Genomic DNA, 16694 nt, shown 5'->3' with positions numbered 1-16694 from the left:
AGAAGCTTACAGCCTGCCTGCACATGCGCTCAACGTACAAACCATACTCAGGAGATTGGATTATAGCTGCCAGAATTAGCTGCTCAGCTTCTGAGCACAGCAGCATACAAGACAGAGTAAGTGCAAGGAGGCCGTGACTTGAAGGGACCCATAGGAAAAAAAAAACAGACTAAATAGGTCATCAATTCTTAAACAGCTTGAAGAAGGTCATTCCTTTAGACGGGTTCTGCTTCTTAGCTCATGGGAGAAAAGTCATTTCCGAATCTCTTACATTCTTCATCTTTTTCCTTTATTTGCAATTAAAAGACAATCTAGAGCCATTCATAGCAGTGGGTGTGGAGCAGACAATATCATCATTTCTTGTGCCATTTTACAGAGAACAAAGGAAAAACAAAATATGTACAGCAGTTATGATTTATGCCATATTTGAGTCTCATACAGTCAATTTAGTACTGGACAAGACCATCTTGGGAGCAGAGGGGAATTCTGACCAGGAGCTCAGAAGCTCCAGGTAGGGGATGTTTTGTAAAACTGAAAGAAAAAGAAACAGGGGAACAAGGAAAAAAAAAAGGGAACAAGGGAAAAAAGGGAAAGGAAGCGAAAATGGAAAAGCATTTTCCTCAGTAAAACATGAAAATGAACAGTAACACAGAAACCATGTCGACAACTCAAACACTGACAGATTTTTATTAAAAAATCATTACAAAATAATCTGCTAAAATTTAAAGCGTACATTAAAAACATTCACCAGTCTACTAAAATGGAAATGAATGTAAAAAAAGTATTCGATGCATTTTGTTCCCCATTACAAACAGTCAGAACTCAGGAGCCTGCCATCAAGAAAACCAGCTTGTCCAGGAGCTCTGTCTGTACTTCTTCAAATGACCGAGTGGCAGAGGGCTCATTAAATCTATTTTTTTCATTTTTCAAAGCAAATCTAAGGGCAGCAAAGGACACACAAAGTGTAGCATTCTTAAAAAAAAAAAATAAATAAATCATTTTTATATGACCTGAAAAATACAGCTCATGGGCATGGCTTTTTTTTGTTCCAAGAACATAAGGAAAGATAGTTTTTAAAATACTTACATTCTGCTAAAATTTCAGGTAAATGTAACAGTCATTTCCAAGGTATTCAAAGAATGAAAAGAATGAACACCATATACAGAAAGATGGAATTGCTGACTGTTTCAAAAGTGTAATTTTGCATAGAATGTGGTCGGTCAATAATTCATTTGCCAATTAACACAAGCCCTGCTCCTTCTATTTCCTCTGAGGTAGACAGATGGATATAAACATGTAGGAAGATACACTCCCTTCATAATTATTTTAGTTAAAAATCCACTGTTTTGTAAAATTCAGTCTTCTTTAAGGAAACATATGTAATTCAGAACTGTTCATTTCTATGGCCACTCTTTAAAAATAACACAATCTCATTCTTCAAAAACAATACCTTTCGAGTGTAACACTGTAGCACTTATAATGCTCAGATTTGACAGCTGCACAGAGGATACTTTAAAATATCTTAATTTTCTTGAGGTCTGAAAAAACGAGGGATGGACTTACACTCTAACATCAGTATTTAAATATCTCAAGATAATCAAAATAAAGGACTAACTTGTATAAATGGAGACAGCATTAAATAGATATCCTGTCACTTCAAGAGTTATAACTGAAGTGGTTTTAGTTCTGTTACCCTCTGAGTGTACCATCAGCAGTGGAGGAAAGTTCAAGAGCCTGCTGAGAAGGCGTGGAATTTCAGAATTAAGCTACCAGATCCAACTCAGTTTGCATTCTGCAGAAGAGTGAAATAATCAATGTGCTGAAACTTCAAAACCTCATTTCCCCAGCTAGTCCATCCAGGCTGTAGGTTGCGAGCAAACAACTCCAAGCATTCCACATCTGGCTTGATAAACTCTGCCAGAACTGCTGTGCAAGAGAAAAAAAAAAAAAAGATAACAGTGACAAAGGTACAAATAATAATAGTAAATAAATAAAACCTCCCCTGTGCTGTCAGTGGATAAAATGCAGAATGGTTCATTAAAATGAGAGAGGCAGAAAATTAATTTAAGAGGTTTGAAACACCTGGAATATTTATAGAGAGAAAGTCACTTTAAATAAGTGCCCTTGAGATTCTGAACAATACTGTCAAGGCCTTCAACAGCCTTGATGTATTGGTTTTCATTTAGAGAAAGGGAATAAGGTCTCTACATAGAAGAGTTCTGAATTTTCTACTAATATCAACCAAATGCCTCCTAAAGACTCGCATAACACAGGGGCGATATTTCTATTTATTAATTAATTAATCTCTTAATTAAGATCACACTCTTTTTCCTCCACATCTTAAACAGGGGCTATAAAAATGCAAGGACGTTTTTTTCCTCCATATCAAACTTGGCAACCATAGAAACATCTATATAACTGTGTTCTTTCATTCAGTAACATATATCCCAAATTTCTTTCACAGTTGTGTATTTTTACTGCTTCATTCAAAATAAAAATATGTCTAATATTAATATCAATTGTGGCAACAATTATGACTGGTGGTCTTGGAGTGATAGAAAAAGATCTTGCATTTTGCCTGAAAAATATTATTGTGAACAGTTTATTGTTAAACATCTTACTTGTCATACAGAGCCATTTAGTTAGTGGCTGGATCAAACAAATTCTTCACTAGGTCTCAGAAAATAGCTACAAAGATACTACATATAAAAATAGGCATGAGAAAAGCTAAAGGAGCATCCAACACAAAGGAGGCAGAAAGACTGAAAAACATCTGTACTAAAAATTACATATTTAGTTTTTATTTCACAACTAAGGACAAAAAAGAACAAAAAGTAAGAAACCATTTTCTTTTCCAAAGGGTATTTTTGGTCATTTTTGTTCAGATCTCCCAGTGATTTCTAAATTTCTACAGCTTAAAAATACAGCTCCTAAGTCCAACATTATGTTGCTTGACTCAATATCTTCAAATATGATCATTTCAGAACGCAAAGTTACATCCAATCAGCAAACATCAAAGCATGACAGCAAATGCTTTTCTTTTTGGTGTAACCCAAGTCCTGACTTTCTGAATCTAGTTTGGTAGTCAAAGACTTCTTGTGTGAGAGCCCAGCTGATCTTGTCACGGATTGCTCTTGTTGCTGAAAGATGAGCATCCACTTCAGTTTCTACTGAGTGTTAACCAACCCCAGATGCATTTCCTACCTCACCTTTTCCAGAGCTTCAAGTCAATTCAATAATTCTTCTTAAATATTTTGTAATGGCCATTTCCAGAGTTTCTCGTATTTTGGCATGGTATATAAATCTATTCTCCTTCTCTTAATCTTCAACAAATGTCAAAAGAATGTCTCAGATGGGTTATCATCAAGGCAGCATTTAATCTAAAAAATTTTGCTACCAGCAGGAATCTTAGTCTAAAAACCTGATTTTTTTAGAGGCAAAATGTTTGAACAAATCTATCACTTGCAGAAATGAGTCTGGGAAGTTTAGAGGAAAATGTACATACTTACAGAAAACTTGCTGCACTGAGCATTGGTGTCACAGGAGTTCAACTAATTAAGATACCAGTTATGAGTAGCTGCTTTTATACCATTCTGCAAACCCACCATATTATAAAAAAAAGTGGTAAAATTTGTTGTTATTTTTCCATGCTTTATTTAGTTAAGGATTTCAGTGCACAATTTACTGCCAGCATTTTAACAACAGTCTCCCAAAAATCTATTCTCTTGATCAACTAAGTAAGCCCATGTTGAAAGAGGTTGCACTTTTTCTGTAGAAGATAAAGGAGAGGCTACAGAAAGCAAAGCTCCAAAGCTTTCAATAAGCTCTCTGGGAGCAGATCCTGACATCTGTACGACATCTTTTTGACTCTAATGGGCATAAGATCTTGCATAGCTTAATGCAGAGTCCAGGCTTTATCGGATCTTTTTCTCCCCTCACCATAAAACAACAAAATAGAATCATGTTATGCTTTAGATAGGCTTTTCAGGAGAGAAAGCAACTATTTAGGTAACAAAATTTCATTAAGAGTACATTAGTAATGTTCATCTTAGTTCTTAAAATGCATAGATTAAAAATACCATCACAGCAATAAACCCAGTAACCAAAGGCAGTTTTACTAAGCACCAAAAACTTCTATGCCTAAAGAGAAAAAATTTTAAAAGCATGCTTAGCAGATTCAACCAATCTCGAAGACTGGGAAGCAACAGCTTCCCCTTATCTTTTGAACTTACGCTACCCAGACAGCAAATTCTACATGGCAAATCAGACACAAACTGAAAATTACTTTGCTGGCTTTTTACTGTCTGATTTGTGAGCCACGCAAAGCACAAAGCATCCAATTGAACTCACTTCATAGTAATCCTTCAAAAGAGTTTGCAACGTAGAGGTCCTTATTGCCCAGTTTGTCTAAACCCTGAACAGAGCAGGACCAGAAAGTAATAGTAATAGACATACATACTAAAAAAACTGGAGGAGAAATGGCTATAACAAAAATAATCTATAAAACAGGAAAAAAGGTATTTGAAGTTACACACTACTTCACATCATCTGTGTAACAATATCTTCTATGTCATTTCTAAGAGCAACATGGAACTGAATTAGGAAGAAAACCTGCTGTTATTTGAATCAAAACCAGGAGTAATAAAATTTCATTTTAACACATTTGCATAAAGAAGCTTAAGTACATTTACAATGACATATTAAAGCTCTAAGCATTGAACACAGCACATGCATCACCAAAAAGCCCTACAGTCACAATTTCATGGTTAAATGCACTGTAGGAACTCCAACATCTCTTTTTGATGGCTTGCTTTAATTTACATCTTTGTCTCCCCCCAGAGACATAAACTGTTACAATCAGTCATTAAGCGGCTACATATGTACCAACATACAGCCTTTACAGTAGTAACAAGAAATAAAGTGCCAGACAGCATTAATAAATACTAATATTTTTGGCTCTGTTACTACTTAAACAAAGCATAAAGAATGCATGTAACTCATCAAGTGTCCTTCTCCCCCATCACCAAATCTCTGCTTCTGTTCAACTCTCTTTTGGATCACCCTAGGATGTGGCTCAGCTGCTCTCTACTGGCCATTTGAGAATACTCTCTGATTGTGAAAGTGATAACCATTTATAATATTGAAGTCAAAGCATCAGCAATTAGTCTTTCGGTCTACCTTCTTATTCCATAACCAAATTCTGAATGGAGCTGCCAATACTTTGGGATTTTTACAAAAAACTTGTAAATCACTGATATTCCTCAACAGCAAATTAATTTTTCAAACAGAAACATAAATGCTGCACTACAGTATCAAACCCCAGCATTCACATAAAGATTCATGAAATATATAAATTAGCCTGAATAATTTCTTTCAAAACCCATTCAGGACCTCAATTTACAACAGATTCCCTTGAGGGAAGATGAAACCATTTTTGTGACAGGGATTAATTATGTTTCTTACCATAGCACTGTAAAGCACTCAGGTCCTGTAATAATAAAAGTAGTACAATTTTCTATTGATGGAATCAGTCAAAGTAAGAGTGCTCCAAAACAATGTGTAAAAGGTAAGATATCACATAGAAACCTTCAAATCCTTTGGACTGAACTCTGAGAAGTTGAATTCATACCCACGCTAACTGACTGGCTGAGGTCACTGAATCAATTTCAGTAAACTAAATACAGCTTTTCAGAAATAAGTATGCATGCCTTATTTGTTGTCTATTTTTAACAATTTTTAAATAATTAAGATTTTTGATTTAAAGGCACAACTATACTGCAGGTATATACACAACCCATGCAGAAATAAAAACATTTTTTTCAGGATGATGCAATAAAGAAAGATTTCTCCTTTTATTAACTAAGAAGAAGATATCCTAATTTACATAGATTCACAAAGTGGCATGTGTCCCCTACGGCACTTTAGGTCATTTGGCACAACTTCATACAAACACTATCTCTAAATTGTTTCTGCAGCATTTCAAAAACAAATTGAAAAAATGCACGTCTACCATAACTGCCTGATACCATTTTCAGAAACACTGAGGAAGCACAAGTCCTGTTAACAAAACTGCTTGGCATATGGGGAACTAAGGCATTGTATACATAAGGATATCCCATCCTAGGCACATCATTTCAGATGTCCAAGTCCAATGCCCTACAGAAACATTACACATCAACAAAAACGTACCAGTAAGAGGGGGTTTATGGGAATGCAGACTGCAGGGTACACTGACAATTAACTTATGTTCTGGAATTGGTAGTAAATCTTCAGATTTCCTGTCATATAAATCAGAAGAAGAAAAGAAGCGTGAATACCACAAAAGGTGACATGAAAGGTCTCACAGAGCTACTTAGATGGGAGGTAACACACTATGTCCATTCAGAGCCAAACCTCAGATAAGTCTAAGGGAAGTTAAATGCTGCTTAGTCATAATATATAAAAGGTCAGTTTATAAAAATCACTGAGGCTTTAGACAAAACATTGTTAACAATGGCCACACAGAAACTGAGAACAAACAAGGTAGTCCTACACATTTTCCCGTGTAGAAAAACACCAGCATTCCCAAAATGGCATCAGCCTGTGCCAAAGACTCGTGGTCTGAGGGAACTTGTCACAGTAAGCCCTGTCCACAAGGGTTTTATCTAATGCTGTTTCCCAACAGAGGTGGATATAACAAACAGGGTTTTGTCCTTTAATCTCACTAAGGCACTCCTTTATCCCAAAGCTAATAATGCTAGGTCTTATCAGCCAAAATTTTAGGTCCAAAATTAGCCAAAAGAGAACACCAAGAGAAGATACTGGGACATTATACTGTATAACATACAAGCGACATATATACAAAGAGAATCCTAGCAGCCTCAAAAAAAGACATTCACCATAAATAGTCTGGCATACCTTATGGCTTCCTCTTCACCTCCTCGAACTTTCCCCAATACAAGAACTTCATAAGGCTTTTTGTGTAAAGAATCCAAAGGCAACACAAATTCTCCAGCTCTAGTAATCTGACATAAAGGAGTTAAAAACTGGATATAAACATCTTCCATGTTTTTTTGAAACATTTTCTTTGATAAAAGGGAAGACATTGATGATATCATAGCTTGCAAATACGCAAGCACATAGTAATCAATAGACAAATGATAAGAATATGAAATGCCATAGTGCAAGCCCCCTCAGCCTTCAAGAAAGCAACAAAACAAACTGGGAACTTACTTTTACCCAGTGCCACTCAGCAAGTGTTTTCACAGACCAATGAGGATAAAGTTCATCTTTAACAAAACGTAAGTGCTTCTGTCTATTAGTCACCCATGTGACTACAAGACAACTTGGAGCAGCTAGTGCTGGTACAGGAAGCTGCTTGATTTGCCATGAATCCAAGTAGCTGTATCTATATGCCAGTAAAGTGAGAAAGCAAGTTAGCATACAACAAATACAAAAAATTGCAAAGTAACACAAATGGATAAAGAAGTTACACAGCCAAGATGTTTCAAGAATTATGGCCTGACAACACGCACTGTAAAAATAGATCAAGACTGACACCCAGTGGTGAAATATGACAGATTTTGATATAAAATCATTAGTGTATGTACTTAAGTTTTGCTGAGCAGAACCTATAACTACATATTTCTATTACTTCCTCAAAGTATTACAAGTTGTGATTCTGAAGAAGTCTAAAAGCCCACATTTAACTTAAGAACTGTCATATGTAATTCAATACTGTCATCTTTATGCCAGAACAAAGCTATTTAGTGAAAAGCAGCTCTTTCATCAATGTAACATTATTCAGTTTTCATAATAAGCAATCTCTCTTTCAAATGAAAATGACAAGTGAGTCATTTACAAGTGCAAGGGCAATGCTAATTTGACTGGCAAGTTAAAGGTCATAAAAGAGTAATCACTTCTCCAATTATTTGCAGAAGGTATTCATTAATTTTATATTATCATACACTGTAAAAGTTCTCTAGGTTATTCAGGACAGTTCTGCATATTTTTGAACTAACCGTGTGCCACATCGGTGAATACATTATGTTTTCCAGATTCTGTCCTGTTCTACCATCTAGCATCTCATCATGCTAGTCAACACACTTAGTGAGTTGCAATTTGTGGAACATACACATTGCAGCATTAGAAACACTGGCACATTGCCTAGTGGAACTGACAGCCAGCATCTGGGTATCAGTGATCCCTAATTTATAGCATCACAGAATGCCAGGTTGGAAGGGACCTCTAGAATCATCTGGTCCAACCTTTTTAGGTGATATACAGTTTAAATTAGATGGCCTAGTATCCTGTTAAGCTGAGCCTTGAGCATAGAGGAATCTACCACTTCCCTAGGGAAGATTATTCCAATGTTTAACTCTTCTCATGATGAAAAAATTTCTTCTGGAATCCAATCAGAATCTCCCCAGAAGCAACTTACATCCATTATCATAGAACAGTTTGGGTTAGAAGGGACCTTAAAGGTCATCTAGTTCCATCCCACTAGATCAAGCTGCCCAAGGTCCCATCCAACCTGGCCTTGAACACCTCCAGGGGTGGGGCAGCCACAGCTTCCCTGGGCAACCTGTGCCAGTGGTTTTTCCATATGACTCCCTGTAAAAATGGAGCCTCTCTCCTCTTGATAGAGACCCTTTATGTACTGGTACACAGAAATAAGGTCTCTCCTATGCCTTCTCCTTTCAAGGCTGAACAAACCCAGTTCTCTCAGCTATTTAATGAACAGTGAGAACAACAGTGAGAAACAGGTAACAATGCTAAAATCCAAAACAGCCTGGGCTAACCTGCCTGGAGGAAACAATATTCACAACCCAGATGTGTAATGCTTAATGAAGATTAGCCATCAACAAGGTAACAGCAGAGATAGAAAATAAAGGCAAAAAATGGAAGAACTAAGAGAGAGAGGGTCTTGCTGGCTAATTCACCCTTGTGAGTAACTACAGTTTTGAGTAACTTATCAAGAAATACCTCAATGAGTTTAACTCTGGGTTTCTAGAGGGCTTCCAAAGTAAAATCTACTAATTGCTCTCTGCATCTTCAAATTATGTATACATAGCAAGTTTCAGAAGCTACAGACATTATTCCAGAAGTTACAGGGCTATATTTCCTGTCTGCCCTTCTTTCACACAGACACAATTCTATGGTAATCAAGTCAGCTCCACTGGCATAAGCCTGATGTTACTCGGTGGAGAAGCCCATAAAATTTTAAGTTAACGACTTCATAAACTAAAGTACTCAAAGTTCTTACTGCGACTGAGGACTTTACTGCTGCATTATCACTTTCTCTCTCCTACGGAAGCTCAAACTACAGCTCAAATTAAAAAAAAAAATATATTAAAAACCTAAACCTTCTAAATTGAACCTCAGACCTGGAAATACTTCATCTATCTAGCTTTATGCCTGCTAACACAATCCTATTAATTCCAAACTAAAATCTATGTGATCTTGGCCTTATAAAGCAGCCAATTCCAGGCCCTCCTTTTAAGTCTCAAGGACTACCATTCTCTCATCAGCTAGGTAATTTAAGAACTACTCTTTCAAATATTTTGTGTGCAAATTATCCAAGCCATTTCAGTGAAATCCCCAAGACATTTCCTGACTTGAAGGTAGGCATGTGCCAAAATATTTGCTAGATTAAGCTACAGTCTATTTGCCTTGGATTGAATCTGTATATTAAAATGTTAATTAACCTTTGTAAGCTAAGATGATGAAGTTTGTTTGATTTTACTATAAAATTTACCTGTTACTCCTTTTAACAGACTTATTCTCCCATGGTGGATCAATCACAATTACATCATATTTTTTCTTGTCTGGTAAGTGAAATTACAAAAAAAAAAAATAAGACACCAGTAAATTAGCTTTAAAATAAATCTACTAATTAACTGATAAAGGCTTAGCTACCCACATCCAGACAATATTTAGAGAGCCAGTTATGCAGCAAAATCACAATTGTCTTCTATTCTTTCCAATTAAGAAGCTAAAAGGCTTCTAGCATGCTTGTTTTAATTCAGATAATTATATAATTCTGAGACTTTTAGGTTGATTATCTAAGGAGAGGATGTTTATGTGTCAGATCACTCCAAGAAAGTGGACTCCAAGTCCTGTGGACTTTCAGAGAAAAAAATAAATTGTAGCAGAGCACAAGTCTCAAAGATGAAAAAATTCTCCAAGTTTCCTAGCAGTAGCTATGGAATAAGACACCCAGCTGAGCGAAAGGCTACAGCCCTGAACACAAGATTCCTGTCCTGTTTATCTTTCAGCAGGCCAACTAGGACATGCAGAGCTCCAAACCAGCCCTGAAAAAATGCATTTTGCAGTACTAGAGGTGAGGAGAGACAGACAGCTAGGTCCAACGTGTGAAATGGAAACTAATGGACAAGAGGAAGAGAACTGAAAGAGTCTTCACAGGAGAAGCTGGGTTTACTGTTTACTGTTCTTGCAGAACATAAGACACATACACAAAAAACTCTGCAATTTTATTCTTTCCACAGAACATATTTGTTCCTTCACTGAATCTGATGCTGATTATTTAAGAGCTAATAAGAACAACAATCTAAAATTTAGCACCCATTAAATATGCTTTCTTATTCCTTTATTAACATTGGAGATGTGACCCTAAAAGCAGTTTCTTGCTACCAGCAAGAAATACTTCTCTTCTGGCAGGTGAAAGGGAAGAAATAAAATACTAATTAAAATGAACAGTAGACTTCCTAAAAAATAAATCTGAAATCAAGACATTATATTAATATTCACTGTTGCTTATTTAAAAAGAATTTTCATTAATTTCTTGTATTGCCCCCCTAACCCTCTGGGAGGATCCAAACTTGCTACATGCACAGCTATGATTCAGAAAACAGTGACCTTTCTTCTACTGTAAAGCTGAAAGAAGTAACTGGCTAAAACCCAGACTTTGGATATAAAAATCAGTATTTGGATAACAAGATTCTCCTGCATGTCTTCTTGATTAAAAAAAAAAATACAGTGAACATCTAATTAGAAGGGAGAAAGCACAGGTAACTAACAAACCTGAAATTACTGATTAGTGTCAGAGCAGCAATCCCCAGCTCTTGCTCACAGGCAACATCTGTCTTACAAGACTGTCCAACAAAGCTTAGCTGCTGCTAATAATAACAGGTTTATGGTTGGACTCTATGATCTTAAAGGTCTTTTCCAACCTAAACAATTCTGTGATTCTGTAACTAATGATGATGATGGTCAAACTGGAAGCTAATGGAATGGTGAAGTACAGTGAAGCCTGTCATATGTCATCAGCTTAAAACTTTCTGCATTGCCTGTCAAGGCTGGGGATACTGGCTTGAATAGATTTTGATTTACTTTTAGAGCAGTTAATTATAAAACCCTACCACTTCCCTACCTCTGATTTTGGCTTAAGCCAATACTCTCAGCTGTAAAATGCAGCAGCTGAAAAGTCAACTCACATTTGCTGCTCACGGTGGTCTTACTAAAATGGTGTTCACTTCCTGCTTGGGTGCAGCAGCCTGTTAAATTTATCTTCTCTGGGGGACACTGGGGTTGGTTTCACAAACAGTTTAAGCCTGCTGCTGCACTGGATGAATCCGTAAGGGAACCCTTGCTTTAAGGTGCAGAATCTCACACATCTCCCATGACCTAATCTAGCTGAAAAATAAGCTAGAGGAACACCACCCCAGTAGCATCAGGGACCTACGTGAAAGCCTCATCCTGTGGTACAGGGGCCCAGCAGCACAGCTAGCCCAAATGCAACGTTTTTACATTACTTCTGTACTGACAGAGGCTCAGAACATGCTCAGCAACTGCCATATTTTGGGCTTCACGTAAAATGCTGTGGCAGAGATTTTTAAAGAAGTCTCCTGGAGATGGGTAATTGCCCCATGACATGAGCTCCTAATTGCTCAAAATTCCTTTGAAAACCCTCAACTATTTGCACAAATTTAGAAATACACCTTTGAAAGCTTGCAGCAGCATTTCCTATCAGCATAATGCTGTATGTTAAAATCTGTTCATTGAGTCCTTAGTGATTTTGACATTAAATGCCCTTCTCAGGCAAGAGAGAAGCGCTAAACTCTAATGCTTAAAGATACTTACAGTTCAGCAGGGGCTGTAAACATGAAATATCAGATAAAAGGAAACTGCTTTTTGGTGGCACCAAGTACTTCTGCCCCATTAACACAACTATCTTTGCAGAGTTTGAGCTGTTTTCTGTAACACAAGAAAGCAGGTCCTGCTCTGGAACGGAGGTTTCATCATCTAGCACACGTACAGCTGCATGGTAACTTTCATTCACAGCTGGAAACTGCTTGGCCATTTCACATAATTCAGCCAACCCACATCCAATGCGTCCAGGAACACCATTCTTCCTGTAATCGACTTCTGCAGTAGTGGAGTGAAGAAAACCACTTTTGAGTCCTTCTTGGACTAAATGCAAAGTGCCTTCCCAAATGAGCTTCCTGATCTGTGTGGTCATAAAGAAACAAGGGAAAAAAATTATTTTCCAAGTACCTACTTGACTAGGGAATGCAATAGAAATCAAAACATTCTGAATCTGTAGAGTGGGAAAAGGATCCTTGCCAAATGAAATCATTGTCTCAAAATCTCCAAGGGCATAATAACATTCACCAAAAATCACCTGAAGTTACAAAGGCCTCCGAGACATCAAACTTCTTATCTTCATTTCTTTCCATATTCCTATTGTTCAATGATTTTATTTTAGCTGAAGAGTTTTCATACTAATAAACCTCTGTTTGATGTTGAACTTCAAAGCTCTCTTCTTTAAGGCAATTCTGCACATGCATAGCTTATTCACAATAACAATTGCAGGACCTCTACACTGTATCACAGCAAACTGCGCATATTTACTACAAGCTTGTTGCCATGCATAAGAACAATGTAGTAATTTAAATATAGTCCAAGAGGAAAAGAATTAAACAAAAAGTCCAATACGACCAACAGCTTCATCAGAGGAAATAAAGCAAGCATAGGTCCTATTCAGGTTCACATCACTATTTAGGAAAGCAGTAAGGATACAAGGTCCAACTCAAAAAAAGAACCAAAACAAAACTGTAACTCTTTTTATTTAACAAATTAAGATCAACTACGATCACCTTTAAAACACTTTCCTTCTGAGTTTACATGAAGCTACATATAATGCTGTCACAATTCTAAGCAAATCTGCAGATAATCTTCTGAAAGGCTGTTGAGGATCTCCATTGTTTTCGCTTTCACATCTTCCACCAACAAAAAAATGGGTTCCCTTGAGCATAGCTTTGATCTTTGGGAAGGGGGAATCATTAGCTAAAAATTCCTACACAGAAAGCATTGAGGGCTGGTGCATTGTGTTCGTGTTAACTTGCTATTCACCAAGGCTAAGAAAACGTCTCTATCTGAACTTGTGCCCACTTGTACTGAATGAAGCAATTGAGCCGAGCCTTGCCTCACTGTGACAGGTTAGAACATGTTCTATAACCATCTCTGTGTCTCTCCCCTCCCACTCCCAGTTCCCAATCTATCAGGCTAGTCTTAAGTTTCTTTGTGTCAGAACTCATACATCAAACATTATTCACAGATTACATTTCTAGGATTTACCAACACGCTTCAGTATAGTTCAGTAGTAACTTCACCAATATGCAACTAACACAAGCCTAAATGGCTACTTGCACTCCAATTCATTCATGATGTTTCAGTATGGCAATGTAAAATGTTAGAGGGAGTAATTCTTTCTTATTAGCAGAAGCAAGACATCTTAGAGCATATTTGGTGACAGAAGCTTTGAATATCTTCAGCACAGTGTCCTGACATGCTAAAGATGAGTTGATCTTCAGAACAGATTAAGCTGTTCATATCAAATCAGCCACCTCCTGTTCAACTAATATTCAACTCATCACATGCTCAGTTATTGGTAACAGTAAAAGAGATTTTGTGAATGCAGCTTCCAGCTCTTTGAAATGTTCTAGCTGCAGTTTAACATCTAGTTTGTTTCACATAAGTATTCTCTGTAAGCACTTACTCATTTAAGAACTGTAGAGGTGATGTTCCCATTAATGGAACAAGCTACAAGAACAAAATTTGTTTGCAACCATATCTTACACTCTATACACACCCAAAATCAGGTACCATGCACTTGCAAAATAAATTTTTTGTTCGGATTTACCTTTGAATGGTATTCTAAAGCATCCAGCTCACCTTGGTTCAATACACATTTCCTTTTACGTTTCTGCAGAATGAACAAACAGGGAAAAAAAAATCTGTATTACTCCCTGATGAAAAAATAAATTACCAAATATAACTGAATTACAAATCAACTCTTTTAAAAGCAGAAGAAACTTTCCATCTGTTTTTTTTCTCTACCGCAGTTTAAGCTCAATAAGCAAAAAGGTGACCTCAAAATACCTAGGCTGCTGTAGGCATACTCAAGGTACATAAACTTAAAGCTGGGACCTGAAGGTACCTAGTGCATGCCACAGTTCATGTTCATGCCTCCTTTAGGCCCACACTGGAAGGTATTTGTTCAGCTGCCAAGTGTTGTTTACCAATAACAGGAGAAAATTAGCCAGGTCTCCATGATTACATTTGTTGGTTTAGATCCGCAACTCTTATTTTTTTTGGTCCATAAGGAACAGTACTGAACAATCTTCATAACTGAAAACAAATTCATAGTGTCCTTCCTTCCCTGTTAATCTACACAATCTTGACAACTACCACACTTTCAGCTTCAGTACCAGACCACAACTAACATCCACCAGAAGATGAGTAATCCATTGCTTTTGAGTCACAGGATGCACGTAACTGATATAAGGGACACACAAATCCCCTGATGAGTGTTTACATTTCCATACAACTTGAAATCTATTGTGTTAAATTTCTGCTTTTCTGCATAACCTCAGGAAACTGAAATGTGCAAGACAATGTTACGCGGTGGTATTTGCCAGGGGATTACTGTAGTGTATAATATTACAGAGAACATACCTTCTTACCAACAGCCACAGAATCTCTGATGCCACTCTTGGTTCCTTCTTGGTGTTCCACTCTCTTGCTGTCGGCCTTTATTTCTGTGAGACTTGCCTCAGGGCATCTCTGCCACAGCTGCTCCTCAGGAGCTGCAGCTATATGGGGCTTATAAATGTCAAAGAACTCCTCTCGAAAGACATATCTCATCTTTGCTCTTTTACCTTCTGTTTCAATTTCATTTCCAGGATCAGGAATGGGACCATCTCTTGATGAAGAGGCAGAAGGAAAGTTAGAAGTAGTGTGATGATCTCCAGTAGATATGACAGAACTATTGGGAATGACACCACCAGGGTACGCAAAGGAGTCACAGATTTCATAACCACAGTCGTTGATGAACGAGAGATGATCCACGAGCCAGCCCGATGTCAGCCGATGTACCACGGACATCATAGCTCCGCTTTTCCAGAAGAAAAAAACAACTCCCTGAAACCATAGCTGGCAATCATACGTAACTCCTGGAGCAAAGTCCTCCTGGGGGAAATTTTTTAAGAGTTCACCTTTCAAAATTATCACTGTCAGCTATCTTCTGAAAGACACTTCCATGTCTGTCATAGAGTACACGCTGCGGACACTCCTGACTTGTGCTGGTATCCCCATTATGGCTTCTATTTCATCCCTATTTCACTTTTTACAGTAAGCAAGTTTTAAATAAGTTTCTATATACAGTATAGACTTAATCTAACATAACTCTATTAGCAAGTAAGAAAATAAGTGAACTTCCCTCTAGCAGAACAAGCAACAAGAACAGAAGTTGTTTGCAACCACGTCTTGCATTAAATACATGCCCACAGTCAGGTACTGTGTATTTGCAAGACCCATTTTTGTTCAGACTTACCTTTGAATGGTATTCTAAGTCATCCAGCTCACCTTGGTTCACTACACATTTCTTTATACATTTCTGAAGAATGAACAAATGGGAGGAAAAAATCCACATTACTCCACAATGAAAAGAGGAAAAAAAAACCAAATAATCAAACAGACCTGAATTACAAGCCAACTCTTTTAAATTTAAAAGGAAAACAAACACAGCAATCAGCACAAGAATATAGAGCTGCTGGGGCAGGTCCAGAGGAGGGCCATAAATGTGATGAGAGAGCTGGAGCACCTCTCCTACAGCATCAGGCTGAGAGAGTTGGGGTTGTTCAGCCTAGAGAAGAGAAGGCTCAGAGACCTTCTAGTAACCTTCCACTACATAAAGGGGACTACAGGAAAGCTAGGGAAAAGCTCTTGTATCAGGGACTGCAGTGACAGGAGTGGTAACAGCTGTAAACTAAGGGAGAATAGATCAAGACTGGATGTAAGGAACAAGTTGATTTTTTTTTATAATGAGGGCAGTGAAACACTGGCACAGGTCGCCCAGGAAGATGGTGAAGGTCCCAAACCTGGAAACATTCAAGGCCAGGTTGGATGCGGCTCTGAGCAACCCAATATAGTTAAAGACGTCCCTGCTCCTGCAGGGGAGTTGACCTGGACGACCTGTAAAGGTCCCTTCCAACGCAAAGCATTCCACGATCCTACGCTACGAACCCACGGTTCCCCGCGGCAGCGCCCAGGCGCGGTCTCACACGCGGAGAAGCGCGGGTCTGCCCCGCATCCCCGCACACCGGAGAGGAGCAGCACGGCGGTCCCAATCCCTTACGGGGGCGAAGAGCGAGAGGGCTGCCCTCCGTCGCTATCCCTGGCACTCGCCACAG

At 37.9% G+C, this 16694-nt stretch overlaps 2 protein-coding genes across 2 annotated transcripts in view; both read right to left on the bottom strand.

The window, feature by feature from the left end:
- LPIN2 (lipin 2) overlaps positions 1–16694 on the bottom strand; it is a 492308-nt gene that overhangs the window by 255062 nt on the left and 220552 nt on the right. The window lies entirely within an intron of this gene.
- METTL4 (methyltransferase 4, N6-adenosine) lies at positions 1688–15894 on the bottom strand. The gene is made up of 9 exons (XM_069853895.1): positions 15836–15894; positions 14959–15471; positions 14144–14206; positions 12082–12448; positions 9737–9806; positions 7213–7387; positions 6898–7004; positions 6190–6278; positions 1688–1926 (listed from the first exon to the last, which is right to left on the bottom strand). The coding sequence occupies exons 2-9, from the start codon at positions 15388–15390 to the stop codon at positions 1781–1783; spliced, it is 1449 nt and encodes a 482-aa protein (XP_069709996.1). The 5' UTR covers positions 15391–15471; positions 15836–15894; the 3' UTR covers positions 1688–1780.

This window comes from Phaenicophaeus curvirostris, chromosome 3 (assembly GCF_032191515.1).
Source record: "Phaenicophaeus curvirostris isolate KB17595 chromosome 3, BPBGC_Pcur_1.0, whole genome shotgun sequence".
Classification (NCBI taxonomy): domain Eukaryota; kingdom Metazoa; phylum Chordata; class Aves; order Cuculiformes; family Cuculidae; genus Phaenicophaeus; species Phaenicophaeus curvirostris.
Note: the sequence above shows the minus strand (reverse complement) of the source record. Positions and strands in the feature narration are given on the sequence as shown.